At 36.1% G+C, this 14,896-nt stretch overlaps 1 protein-coding gene and 1 long non-coding RNA gene across 3 annotated transcripts; both read right to left on the minus strand.

Annotated features, from left to right (window-relative positions):
- Window positions 1-248: 248 nt before the first annotated feature.
- LOC140012868 (uncharacterized) lies at window positions 249-6,392 on the minus strand. Its single transcript, XR_011819838.1, has 4 exons — window positions 6,181-6,392; window positions 5,970-6,026; window positions 1,102-1,154; window positions 249-468 (listed from the first exon to the last, which is right to left on the minus strand). It is a non-coding gene; the product is annotated as an uncharacterized lncRNA (long non-coding RNA).
- A 1,240-nt stretch (window positions 6,393-7,632) lies between these two features.
- LOC113705985 (nuclear transcription factor Y subunit A-1-like) lies at window positions 7,633-14,107 on the minus strand. Of its 2 annotated transcripts, XM_072061185.1 has the most exons (7): window positions 13,966-14,107; window positions 12,550-12,838; window positions 10,041-10,156; window positions 9,818-9,886; window positions 9,138-9,302; window positions 8,260-8,387; window positions 7,633-8,153 (listed from the first exon to the last, which is right to left on the minus strand). In XM_072061185.1, the coding sequence occupies exons 2-7, from the start codon at window positions 12,803-12,805 to the stop codon at window positions 8,027-8,029; spliced, it is 861 nt and encodes a 286-aa protein (XP_071917286.1). In that variant the 5' UTR covers window positions 12,806-12,838; window positions 13,966-14,107; the 3' UTR covers window positions 7,633-8,026. The 2 variants fall into 2 exon arrangements, with proteins under 2 accessions (XP_071917286.1, XP_071917325.1); XM_072061224.1 differs by lacking the exon at window positions 9,818-9,886.
- Between the last annotated feature and the right edge of the window lie 789 nt (window positions 14,108-14,896).

The following is a 14,896-nucleotide window of genomic DNA, read 5'->3' on the forward strand; positions in this document are numbered from 1 at the left end:
TAGCCTAGTGTAAGAACCCATTTTCCTTGTAACAGCCCCACTTTCCCCTAAGGCGAACCAAAGGGGTTAGCGGACTGCCTGCCCAACTCTCGCCAGGACTAACGAGGCAGACTAGAACTATCTATAGCGATCCGAAACTTACAAACGAGCGTAAACAGGTCAAAATGGTAAAATAACCCAAAATAAAAAAAAAATGAAATCCGGAGTCGGTCATGAATAGTAACCGACCCGTCAAAACCCAACCGAAAGAGCACGCAAACATTCACATCTGAACTTTAGCGATTACAATCCAAAAGGACATTCAAAAGTTTTCAAAAGTTAATACATATACACGGTTTGCCAAATCAAAAGAGAAAACGCCCCAAAAGTACACTTAGGGTTTTAATACATGAGCTATACAAAAGATATGTTCAACTAGCTCAATTTGGCAGCCATTTGCCAAATCCAGACCAAAAGGGCAAAATTTTCCTGTAAGGAAAACAAAAGGAACAGAAAGGGGTGAGCTTGCGCTCAATGAGGTACCAAACAGATAGCATTAAAATCATGGCATTTCACATTTAACAAATCAGACACACATGTCAGACGTAAAGCAAAGGAACCAATGATTCAAATCAGAAGGATACGGGTGGCTCTCAGGAGCCAAATTTCCAGCGCAGTACTTGATCCAAACCGGTTGACTCTCCGTCAACGTATATAGAACCAACGCGTCCGTAGACCCCTCTTATCACCGAATTCCGTCCACCAAACACCCCTTTACCGGGCCCGCTCACCTCAAACGAACAAAATGGTAATACTCGAGTATACCCGGAATCAAGGGTCTCAATACCCAAAATCCCCGAACAGACTACCGTGGTTCGTTATCTAATCGTCCGGGCCCTTGCCGGCCCGACTCGAATAACTTAGCCACAGGATTGAGCTCATAGGTCATAGAAATCCGAACAGATGCAGACATAGATAACAGATTCAAATTTTACATAGTAAATTGGCATATGATCAGACTAGAGAACGAGTGTGATAAAGTACACCCTCGTCTCGAACAAATAAACAGATTGCAGAGCAAAAATCAAGTTAAACAGCAATGAAGGGGAGTGGTACACTCACCGGCTCAACTTCAAAAGTTTTTACTTCAGATTGGCCTTAATCGCCAAGAAACCCTAAAATAACCAAAATAAAACCAATTGAAGGTTTCACATCCATAATCGAGTAAACACAATGCACATGAGGCTCGACTACTAGTCGTATGCCTTGCCAAAATAATACTAATGCAAGGGTACAAAACATGATTTTCTTGGAAACGAAAAGGTAACATGAAGACTTAGGCGCAAACAACCCAAAAGCCTTTCATTTCCACCAAAAGGCAAATTCAACTTGACGGAACCAAACGGCCTAGAAAATCGGGCAGCACCTCCCCTAAAATTCTTACTTTTCCAGCCATTAAGGCTTCATTATTTCCTCAAATCAGTCCCAACATCTCACACAAAATTCATCTCATTTACCAAAAGCCGTTCACTAGGCTCAAAATAGTACAAGTACAAAAGTTAGCTAGGAAATGACCGGAATAAGAGTAAGTCTTAAAACATGTAAGCAAGTACAATGAGACTCGATAACGAGTCATAAAGCCATGCCAACCACAACCCCAATAAGGTTTCATATGCATATATAAGCATTATAGCAAACCAGAAATTAAGAAATGGCATTAGCTTAGGCCTTAACAAAAAAACAGTTTTCGTCATACTTTTGCGGTAATGACACAAAATGCGTTACGCTTATCGGATGAGTGTGTAAGACCCACCATCTCGAAGCTAAAAGACAGGGCTACAACAATTTAGAAGGCCACTCAGTCTAAATCCTAGCACAACTAGGTCAAAAATGCAGAATACCACAACCTGAACCGTAATTGCAGGTTTACAAATCACACAATGCTGTAATGAACACAACTCAGTCTATACAAGTCCAAATGCCGAAATTCCAAAGGCATATGTTAGATAAGACATCCAGCTACATTTCATCAGAAGACACCAACAACAAAATCCAAACCAATTCCAGTCAAAATGGCCGATTACAAGTGCAGTTTTCGCATTCTGATCAACCCAGATCAGCAATAGTAAAAACGACATATCTCACTCTACACTACTCCAAATGACCTGAAATTTTGCAGGCACTTCAAACTCATCAATACCTACAACTTTCATGTTTTGAGCAAAGTCCAATTCGGCCTCTAACCCTATGATCTAAAACCGGACAGAATTAGGGGTTTTGAAACCCTATATTTTCACAATTCATTCCAAACCCAAAATTGGTTGTAATTATCACTAATTCACATCTACTAGAGTCATTCCCCCTCATCATCAACCATCATAGATGACCACAACATCACATTCATATTAAACCAGAAAATTCCTCAAAAATAGAAAAACTTCACCAAATCACTTCAAACCAAGATAAAAACCAGAAATTTCAGCACTTTAAACACTACTAAGCATAACTTAAGCATCATTAGGTGTAGGAGGAAGTTTGAGCATCACTTACCAAGAAAACAAGAGAGAGGAAGTAGGAGGACACCTTAGCTCTCCAAGAAAGCTTCACCAAATCACTCACTATCACTAACTAAAGGGATTTTATGGAGAAATTGCAAGATCAAATGGTTGGATGGTTCACCTTGAGCAAGATTGGAGCTAAAACTTGAAGAGTTTCTTGCTTCCTTTTGGAGAGAGAGGGCCGGCCATATGAGGAGAAGAAATGGTGATTTTTGAACAATTTTTTTCAAGATATTTACTCAATTTGGTCAAAAGTCAAAAGTGTGAATAGTTGCCAACAAAGTCCAACCAATGGTTGTGTGACACTTGTCACTCCATTAATGCAATCTTATCACTTCTTTTTCTCTCTCACATCAATCATAATAGCTTCCTCTAATTATCTCTTAACACCCGATAAAATAATTCCAGTATCCAAAACTTAATCTAGTTGGCCGAAATCTTCCGAACTTTTCACACTAGTGGGTCCCACGTCCGATATACGCTCTTAATTTCTCAAAATCTCTTCGATACTAGAAAAATCATCTAAAAGCTATAGTTACTCATAAAAATAATCTAGAAAATTTTCCGGATACAGAAAGTGTAGAAAACAAATCATTGAAAATAAGAAAACCTAGAAATATAATAAAACCTAGAAATTGGAAAAATTACGGGTTCTCACATTCCTTATGAGTTATGGAGTTGATTTGGGCTGTTTTGCCATAAAGCTTAGCTTGAAAAATTGGAGGAAAAATTGAAGGAAGAACAGGGAAATTGTTGTCTATTTCATTTCTTGAAGGATAAGTCAGTAAGAGTGGACATGGAGGTGTGCTTTGTAATCGATTTGGACTTCACTTGTTTAGGAATGTTTGAGTTAACCTTGGAGGTGATATGTAAGCTAAAATTTTGCCAAAATTATATATTTTGCAAGGTGAAAGTAATGACCATTTTAAAACATGATTTTTGGTCGCGTATGTCACATTTTAAACTTAAAAGTTCCGATCGTTTTATTTCCAAAACAAAAGCAAGTGTGCATGTATTTTACTTAGGGTCACTAAGCTCATGAAGTCTATGTATATAAGTTCTATTCACATGATTTCCTTGTGATATTTACAAGTGAGGGTTGGATATTTGGAAACCCTACTTGATTGTATTTTGTTATTCAATATTTGATCACAGATTTAGAATTTGGGCAAGGAGCTAGGCCTCAACCTGATTTTGCTAAACACTAATCGTTAGTGAGTGTTCCTTGCATGTGTATGATTTAAATGACTACGTGAAATATTGTGAATGTTGCCGGAATATTAAATGCTTTCCAATGATTGCTAAATGGATTTTCGATGGACGATACACACTCGTCCCAAGCAAAAGTAAATTTTCAATGATTGAATGCTACTTGTGCATAAATGTAAGCCTTTTGACTGAACTGGGTCCTTGCCCTTCTTTGCCAATCGACTCGAGCCAGAAGCGGACTCGGTCAGGCAGTTGGTGACCCTGGGACAATGTTTGGTATACTCGAGTATTACCACGAAGTCTGGTGGAGAACTGACCAGCGAATTCAATGCAATGAAATCAATGAATGAAAAACAAGAACACTGAAGGGGTTTTCACTTGCAAATGTTTTCTAATGTCAGAGGAATAAGGAAAATGGTTGGTGAATGAATGAATGAATGACTTGAATAAATGGCTACAAATGAGTATGTATCTTTTCAATAAATGAATGATTGATTCTTAAATGAGTGCCTATTACTGTGCCAAATGTGCAAAGTGCTAAGTGTAAATGTTCCCATGTTTACCTACTTGTTTGCTTGTTTGGAAACCTTACTGAGCTTTTAGTTTATCTCATTAGTTTGTTTTCCTTACAGGGGTGGAAGCTGGAGCAAGTAACCGTGAACTAGTGTATATAATCTCTTGTACTTGTATTTTTGCAGATGAGATGTATTTAGAACCTTTAGAATGTAATCCTATGTTTTACTTTTGAATTGTAAATTAAGTTTGAATTGTTGGCTGGAAATGGAACTTTTATGTTAATTTCGAGGCTTGAAAAGCTATTTCAAAAACGCTAGTGAGTGAGTCTTGGCGAGAGTTAGGCAGGCGGTCCGCCAAATCCTTGGGTACGCCCTAAAGGGAGGTGGGGTCGTCACATCACAATAGGGAAATGGGAGAAACTGATGGAGGGAGAGGAGGAAGAAATCAACATCAAAATTAGAAGGGTTAATACCACTTTGTCCCCCCAACTTTGGACGACTATCCACTTCAGTCCCTAAACTTCAAAATGGGACATTTAAGTCCCTAAACTTATAAATACTCCCACTTAAGGAAAATTGTTAACAAATCCTGAATGCCATTGGTGGTCGAAGTGTCCCATTTTATAAGGGTTTAGGGATTTAAGTGTCCCATTTTATAAGTTTAGGGACTTAAGTGGGAGGTATGTATAAGTTTAAGGACTTAAGTATCCCATTTTGAAGTTTAGGGACTGAAGTGGGTAATCGTCCAAAATTTGGGGGGACAAAGTGGAATTAACCCAAATTAGAAGGTTCAAGGAAAATTGCAAAAGACATTAGCATCTAGAAGAGAGATGTCTAATATCAACATTAGCAAGAATACTAGATAACTTCAATAACAGACTCATTGAGTCCACTATTCTCGATTTTTCACATTCAACATTGATTTGTTAATCATGATCAATTAGGGGAAACAATCAAACACCTCGTATGCTTTAAAACTCAACTACTTCAACTATCAAAAGCAGAATTAGAGACAAAGTCTAGCTGCGGACAATAGAAAATGGACCAGATCTGCAACTACTTTGTCTCATGAAAAATTAAACAAAAGCTCGGTGTTGTATTAGTCTTTTTTCCTAGTTCTTAACTTCATTGGAATTCTATGGAATACTTCAACATGAGGGCACGAGTTTCCCTTTATCATTTAGTTATACTATGAGGAAAACAAAACACAAAAAAGAAAAGAGAAGACAGAAATAAAAAAAGGTAACCACGTAATAGGTAAACTTAAATGATAAAAGAGAAACAAAAACCTGAGAAAAACAACATTCCTTCAATCATTTATCCTCCATTCTTGAAGACATAATAATAGTGATAACGAGATTAAAAAAACAGACTTGATAACAAATCTCCCAAAAAAAAAAAACAGCCACAAAGCACAAAAAATTTGAAACATAAGCCATTGCACATAGCCACAAGGCTCAATGCTGAAAACGTTGCATCTTTTTTTCTTCTTACTTTATCTGACATACACCTTGAATTAGGAAATGTTGACCAGATCAAATTTATTAGTAAGACTTTGAAAAGCTCCAAGGAAAAAAAAAACTCCAAAATTAACTCATTTTGAAGAAAAAAAACACACAGAAAGACTTCAAAAATACTCTAAGGAAAAGAAAAATAGAGGTTTCATTTTTGGATCGGAAAAAAAAAAAGAGACCCTACAAGTCTTTACCTTGAGAAAAGAATCTCCACGATTCTTCGTGCTTGCTGATAGTCTTGATCTCTCAACCTGTAGCAAATGCATGAAACTTAATAGAGAATAAAAGAAAATTTAATCAAGGGGCAAAAAAAGCATTCACAAAATTAAAATGGAGAAAACAACGGACTTGAGAGACAAACAAAAAAACAAAAAAGAGAGAGAGATGGAGAGAAGAATATTTGACTTATGCTGAAAAAAGAAGAGAGGGGAAAATGTCCAGAGGAAGAAAATTGATTGATTGAGAAGAGGACAAAGGGGACAGGAGGACATCTGGACACTGCAATGGGGTAGAGTTGGTGGAGTAGTTCCTGATTTCTAATGAAGACCTCAAGACTAGTGCAGTACCCAAATGGATGGAAAGAAAAAAAGGGAGTCACATGCAGGACTCGTGCAAGGACAACCAAACTTGCCACCAATCACCTTTTGCCACATCACCAAGAAACCAATTCCTTCTCGCCACATGAGCGGACAACCATTCCTACGTGGCATGGAGCCTTCCCCTGTAGTCTATATTGTTGATAAGTCGAGTTTTCTTACATCTCTTTTTTATCAAAATCTAATGGTTCGATCTCTCTTCTTTTTTTTCTTTTTTTTTTTTTATCAAAACCCAAATGCTTTTCAAAATGGCCCAGATCAATGAACTTAGTATCAAGCTCCAATCTTTTGTCCACCCCTGCCAACATAGTTGTAGAAAATTTGAAGGGCTAATAGTTTTCATGGGATTTGCACAACTTGAAAATTTTATTTGAGACAAACTATCAAACAATTGTGCTCCTATAATAAGAGTCAATCTTAAAAAAAAAAAGAGAAAAGTTTTGAAATTTGAAAAGAATTAAGATGAGAAAATTACATCATATGGATGCTGGAGAGAGACTTCTCAATAAAATTTCCTAAGGTTGATGAATATTCTCCTGGTCATCGAACAATCATACATATAAACATTCTTGAATTATTAGATAAAGCATTCGACTATTGTAGGATAAAAGTGTCAAATTTAAAATTTAAAATTTTTTGAGTGAAAATGTAATTCAAGAAATGGCAAGTTTTAGCTTTTCGGAGGAGTGCAGTTAAAGTGGAACGTTTAGCTTCTTAAGCCACAAAAATTAGTTATCAAATATTCTAAGCACTTTTAGCGTTTAAAAATTTTTCCCCCCAAAAACCACCGCAACTCAAACGGGCCTACTTAGTAATTTTAGCTTTCGCAACCAAGTTCCAACTTCAAAGCACTAGGAAGTAAATATGTCATGCTACACAGGCCAAATTATAAATTGGCACTTTCCTGACCATTTTGCTTCCATATTTTATTTCAAGCAGAGAGGTATATTGACTGAACTGCAATAGAAGATTAAGGAGCTTAACCAAAGGCCTTTGTGCTCCCAACAGAAGATGTAGGCAGAGGAGCTTCCTTTGGTTTTAGGTGTTGGCCTGTTAAACGTAATGCTACTATCAGGTTTAATTTATGGCCAAAGGTCAATTGCAGAAACCAAATTCAAGGATACTGAGTGTAAAGTACTTAGCCAGATACAGATTTCAAGCAAAAATAAAGCACTCTACATACACTAATTCTCCAACAAAGGAGTAATTTGAATTCAGCCAGCACGTCAGCCTAGTTAAACCGCCTTAATGCTCAGAAGCATCCTCACCAAAAATATTCGCGTACCGAATTCCATAGCCAACAACATGAAATACAAGAAAATACATAAGCCGCCTAGAATTATACATGAAATACATAAACACACTTGAACCTAAAATTATACATTGTCCCTAAATAAAGCAAATTATTTGTCTCAAGATCCTACCAGGAAGTTCTCTCTCTGTTTTCTACCTAAGTCTATTCCTTTACACAACAGATGAGAAAACAAAATGGAATCTTTTATAAGCCACAAGTCTAAACCCAACCCACCTCAAACAGAAGAAACAAAGCCAAGAATGAATTGCCGCCCAGCATAAGAAAGCCAAGAGAAATGACTGGTGATTGTACCTCCCTCAGCTCAGAAGTACAATCTTTGACCCCCAAATGGGTGTATGGATCAAGGCATGGAATCCACCTGCTTAGATGGCACATTTCCACACAACTGGCCTGGTAAGTATCCTCCTGCGCCATTGACAGAATCTTGTGTTACTTCCTGTGAGCTATTTGGCCTCTCAAAGCTGCCACTGCAATTTGATGCACAAGTTAGAAGCATTAGGAACTTATCGGCAGCTTTCTAACGTCTCAGCACAATGAGAAGGTAGAGAATCAGGTTTGGATGAATGGACGTACTGTGATGAGATGGCTGAACTGGAACATGATCCCATTGAATCATTGGCATCTGTCTTTTTCGCAAATCGTCCTCCAGAACCCCTTGCTCTTCTCAAAGCATGTTGATGTCGGGACTCATGAAGGTATGGCTGCAAAATCAAATAACCGGAATGTATCTCACCAATGGCAGTTGCATCAATTACAGTTCTAGAGACCGAGAAAGAGAGTCAGTTGCAATTTACTCAATTTACACAACAATTTCAATTCTAATGAGAAAAGCAGCAAAAGGAGGTTAAGTCTTAAAATTTTCTGTTGGAGAAAGTAAATGATTGTACAAATTAATGAAAAACAGAAGGACGTAATTACCACAAAGATTTTTCATGAGGCCAGATTTCACTTTGACCCCAAATGTCCAGTAAACAGCCAAAAAGAAAAATAAGCAAAGGCAGAGAATACACAAAAGCACATAATCCTATTAACAAAGAAGCTATGATTTATATCAATCACATGCTAACAAGCAGGAGTCTACTCAACACACGCATCACACGAAAGACACAAAAACAGAGTGAATTTTGAGAATGAAAGTATACAAACTATTTGTTTCCTTGAATCAGTACTCTGCCAACTTATTGCAGTGAGAGGACTCAAATCCTGTACCCCAAATATCCATTTAGTGAAGAGCAACTTTAATTGTCAGAAGGAATGCAGGAAAAATAAATATAAGAGCAAGAGGAAATGTGAGTAGAAAACTGCCTTTTATACAGTCTCTGAAACTGAAACTCAACAACTAAATAACTAATGGGATTTGTTGACATATGTTGCCGAAACTAAGGAAAAAAATGCAGATCAAATGCTCCTGCAAGTATGAGGTAGGAAACACATGTACTTGAAACACCAACCTTGCGTGCTTTTATCAACTTCTTTTCAAGCTCAGCTTTGGCACGCGACTCTCTTCGTCGCAAAATCCCATGATACTGCTTGGCATTCACATAAACAGGCTCTTGTGTCATTTCAAGAGGAAGAGGCATCCTGGCGTGATGCATATCAATTAGTGGAGGATGAACCTGATCAATACAAAGTTTGTCAGATTAAGCATCTCAAACCAGTAGCAAAAGTGAAATATTTGTGAAACAAGCATGATGAGAGTCTACGAGATAGCCAGCTGGCTAAGAAGCACAAAGAAAACTAACCAAATACAACAGTGTACATAAATCGTCGAACCAACAGTAAAATTACAAACATTAAAGATAGTGTTTTGCCTATATTCCAATATGATAATAAAGCCTGATAACCATCTGAAAGGAGAAAGTCGGCTTGAACATTTGAGAGAAGATTATGTAAGCTAAGTAATCAAAATATGAGAAAAGGGGCAAAAGGACAACGAAAATAGAAGAGTCATCTTCTGCTGTCTACCTGCCACTTCTTTGCAATTTAAAACAATAAGTTATGCTTGTCTATGATTTTCCATTGTCTCCACAGGAAGAATAATATACAATTCTGTCCCAGAAAATCAAACATACAAAGTGCAATAAAATGCTATGTTATAGTACTTAATGAAACTACAAAAAACTACACATACCAAAGGCTGCCCATAAGTTGCCACCATCCCTGCAAAATATGGATCAGGATATGGGTTTGAAGCACAAGCCTGAAGAGGAGGACAGAATAATAGGTAATTTCTCAGACAAGATATGTCTCTACCAAAAGATAAAGACCACATAAACAAGCATGTTTAGTATCCTCAGAGTAAAATCAATTAAAGAGAGCAGGCAAAAAAATTAAAAAAATAAAATAAAACTTACAATTGAATGCCCAACCAGTTCAAATTGCTGGGGCTGAGTAAGGCTCTCATTGCTTTTTGGAGGAATGGCTGACGCGATTCTCTGGAAGTTATTATCTTCTTGTGCATAATTTCCATCTATGATTGATAAGATCATTGCCATCAAAGTGATGCAGCATTCATTGAGACGAATAAAGATGTTTGAAGAATTCAAGAAAATCAGGGAATTCAGAATTTTCTTAGTTGTTCCTGGTTATGTTTTAGGTTCCTTTTAATGTATTAGTTTTCAGGATCAGAAATTAGAGTCTCTAGGAGTCAAATTTTAAATGTGAAAATCAGATTTCGTGGCTGCAACTTAAATTATCAAAATCCAAATTCGTTTGCCACGTCCTTTCAATTTTTAGTGTCTTAGTTGTTTTCTTAGCTAAAAGTTCTCCATAGTCTTTAAGAAATCTTGACCTACAAGACTGGATCTTGCTCTATACATATACCAGCTGTAATAGCTTAGGAATGTAGAGATGGAGCGAGATAAAGTTTTGTTGAGTAATGAAGTTCTGCCATACTTCCTTTGAGAAATGAAGAAAGCCTCAGCTTAGGTTGAATTTCTAGAGTTTCTACTTCCTCTTCTTCTGTTGCTTCCTCCCAAAATACTACTACAACACTCTCTTATCCTCAAATCTTCAGAGATGAACATTTTGCACCTACCTTCTTATTCTTAAAGATTCTCTAACTGAATTATGGAATCAGGTTTATCTTCCCCATAGCTTCCTGGTACTGCATCTCTTCAATTATAAAAAGATGCTAATAGAAGAATCATCCAAAGTAACACCACCATAATCTAATCAACATATTTAGCATGACAAGCAGGAACCAAGAAATCCTAAGACAAGTTTTCCTAAAAATCCACAATGAATTTACTAATCTATTATAAGTTCAATCACGAAACATGTGGGATAAATTTAAGGAACTTGTTTTGCAATTTTCCCATAAGAAAAAAAAAAACAATGTGCTGTTAGGCTTTGTATTAAAATCTTTTAAATTTGATGGGTAAGAATGAAATAATTCAAGAAGCACCAAAGGATGATTGCAATCTATAAATGATAGTCCAACACCTCCACTCCTGTCTAACCTCAGCTATAGATATTTGCAAGTTGGTAGAATGACTACCTTCCTTCTGTATCAACTTTAGCTATTCTAACCATCACCATGTTGCACTGCTCAGTCTGCTAGTCTGGCTTTCCTATTCTATCTAAGTTCATCCCAGCTTCTTGTATTTACAGCCCACCTCTTACCTATCATTGTGGAATAACTCCTAAGTCTTCTCCATAACGTCCAACATCCAAAACTAGATATTTTGCAACTTCAGGGGTGTAAATCTCATGCATTACCCAGATTGACTTTGAAATAATTTTCTGATTCAGATCGGTCAAGATGACTTTCAAGTACAAAGAGACGTACCAATGGAAGCAGATTCTGGCCACACATTCTTCATTACAAATGAGAGTTGAAATTAAATTAGAGTGATCGATCAAGGTACACAGTAATTTTTGGACATGCTTTACCCCATGAGTGTTTCAAAAACTAAGATAGCTTAAAGCATATCATGTAATCTTTTCTGAAAGCCGTCCGTTAAATGTTTAAAATGACTTCTGCCAAAGTACAGCTCATAATTTTCTTTCTTACACCACAAGAACCTGTGAGTGTTTCAAAAGCTAAGTTAGCTTAAAGCATTTCATGTAATCTTTTCTGAAAGCCGTCTATTAATGTTTAAAACGACTTCTGCCAAAGTACCGCTCATAATTTTCTTTCTTACTCCAAAACAACCTGGTTAACAACTAGATGCTTTTTTCAATTTCTTTCTGACAAAGTAAAATATACAAATAACTCCATCACGAATCATTATGCAGCTTTTGCATCCAAAAGGCAATACTACCATCAGAAGATGCTAGAAACTAAGCTTAATGGGCTGATAAACAATACCATGCACTTTTGCTTTGAGCTTCACTATGTCTAGTATAAAAGTTTGTCCAGAATAAGTCCCATAAATCTGGATAACCTCAAAAAAAATATGAAACAGAAAGTCATGTTAGGAAAATTACCAATGAGGTTAGTCTTAGGGGAAAAAAAATCTTCTTCTATGGAGTTGGAAGCAAAAGTTGAGTAACTAGAATATCAATTATCACAGTTCCATTTTATTAAGCTTCCTAAACTTAAGCTGCTCCAAGTAAAAGTACCAACACCAAAATGACTGCAGTTCCTCTAACCTTACTACATCATACTTGAGTTATGCATCAGAAACTAAGCTCAAGTGGCATGTCTGATGGTACTTTTTTTGTGGTAGAAGAAACCGATATCTAAAATATTGTTAACTCGCATCCATAGCTCTCGGAAGGCTTGCCAAAATACATACATAGGAAATGCAAAATGTACAACCTCATCCTAGAAATCACATATAGTTCCAATGCTGTAAAAGCAGACAATAATACATACACATTCTCCGGTAAAAGAATCTAAAGTGCACAGAATGGTACCTGGATGTTGATTTACCACACTCTGTGATTGCTTGGCACTGTCTTCATCTTCCTCATTTATTCTACTATCAGACTGTGACTGACCATCCATGGATTGCTCCAGGGACGATGACTCTGATACACTTCCCCGCATCATAGTAGTTGAAATGGAGTTATAGCCCATGGTACTCCACCATGGATCAGAACATACAGTAGAATGTGGAACATCATATAGATTCACATCTATTCTGTCCGACCTTTTAGGCTTTGGCTGCATGGTTTTGCAGGTCTTGTACTGAACTAACGTATCCTGACAATGGAAAAGATGCAGATTACCAATAGCATGTAATCATAGTACTTCACCAATATACAAGGCAAAACCAGAAGGTCTACCACACATAAGCTTTCATGAATGCCTTTCACAAATATTGTAAGGCTATATAACTGACATTTAACACCAAATGTTGCAGTTCCAAATCAAACGAGATTAGTTTCCAAAATAAAAGCCATATAAGATGCAGTTCCACACGAAACGAGATTAGTTTCCAAAACAAAGGCCATATAAGATGTCAAAGAGAAGACAATCTCAGCAACTTCATCTTCTTTCACTAGCATTCTCTCCAATCCAAATTTTAAATAGCGTAACAAATCTATCGGCTAATTTAGAAGTATTGAATACTCAAATCCAACTGATCCCGATTCTGGGTTGGATCCAACTCTGTTTGTTCAGTATTTTTATACACTATGACAAATATCTTTATCTCTCTACAAACCTTCATAAACTAAAAACTCATTCACATAATTACATACGCTTAAAATTATGAATTGTTTAAAACAGATTTTCAACCAAACAAAAAAAAATGCAAATTACCAATTTTGAATCTAGACAATTACATTTTCCACAAAGAATTTCATGCCAAAATGCAGTCAATAGTCTTCTCATCAATTTCAATTGAAGGGCACAACTCCAGTAACAACAGGAACACATTCAATTGGTAGGTAGATAAACCCTTTGTTCCTTTTTCCTTTCTTGTTCCACTTCTCTGCATGAAGACTTCAATTTGTTGCTTATCAATTATCGGCATGTTATCAAGAAACACAGAAAACTTAAAACAACTATCGAATTCACCAAAGAATTACAACTTTCATCGGTTACAAAACATTTATCAATCAAAAATAAAGATTTCTAAAAAAAAGGGAAAATGGAACTGAGAAAAAGTTGTATATAACTATAAACACATGGACCCAGAAAGCAAGTATAAATTCCAGAAAAGAAAACAAAAATCAAACCCCAAATGAACAAAATTCCCAGCTAACACAAGAATACATAAATATATCCAAGTGCATGCAATTCACGATAGTCAGAAAAAGAAGCAAAAATGTAAAGATAAAGCAAAAACGAGAAGAAGATTCTATTGGGGTTAGAGAATTTTCTACCAATGAAAGCGACGACTGGAAATAACCATAGAAATCCAGCTGCGAGTATGAGACCCTTCTGAGAGACTGGAGGTGATAGAAGAACAGTTAAGTCAATGCGTTTCTTTTCTTGTTTTCTTTTTCTGTTGGGTTTATTTCTTTATTTATATATTTATTCATTTATTTTTTTTCATTTTTTTGATTTGCAAATTAGTGTGCATATACCATGCGATGTGGTAACGAGTGTGGTCTGATATCAAAATTTATTCCAAATAAATATTTTAGTTGCATCACAATATAGTTTTCAATCAATTTTTTATTTTTAATTATTTTTTTATTTCACATATATTATATTTTAAAAAGTATAATAGTAATTATTTTAATTAAAATTTTAAATAATTTACTATTCAAACACAGTGATCAATATAATTGTTCTCTATTTTTCAAAAAAAAAAAAGTGTTTACATACTAAATATTGAAATTGGAAAAAAGTCCCAATGGCTCTCGAACTTTTAACTATATAAGGTTTTAGCTCTTCAATAATTATGAGTAAACTTTTGGCCCCCGATCTATCAATAGTGTAAATTGTCGGGCCTTCTGTGAATTCCAACCGTTTATGTGTGATGAAAATGAGGACATTTTTATCTGTTCAGGAATATTAATCTAATATCCAAAGTATCAATTGACACCTCAATCAAAACGGACATTAACTCACAAATGTACACAGGAAAAAATCCCAAAAATCCTATTTTTTCCATTCTCTTTTTAATGTTTTCACACAATTCAGTGGATCTGAAACCAAACCTTATGTACCTCCTCCTCTGTGTGCTGTTCTCCATGTGAAATTGAGTGAAAGAGACAGATAGTAATAAGACAAATATTCAGCAATAGAGAAAGGAGGTGGCAATGGATCTATGCAATTCATGCTTGCTTTTTTGCTTTCTCATCTTCT

Source organism: Coffea arabica, chromosome 1c (assembly GCF_036785885.1).
Source record: "Coffea arabica cultivar ET-39 chromosome 1c, Coffea Arabica ET-39 HiFi, whole genome shotgun sequence".
In the NCBI taxonomy this organism is placed as follows: Eukaryota; Viridiplantae; Streptophyta; class Magnoliopsida; order Gentianales; family Rubiaceae; genus Coffea; species Coffea arabica.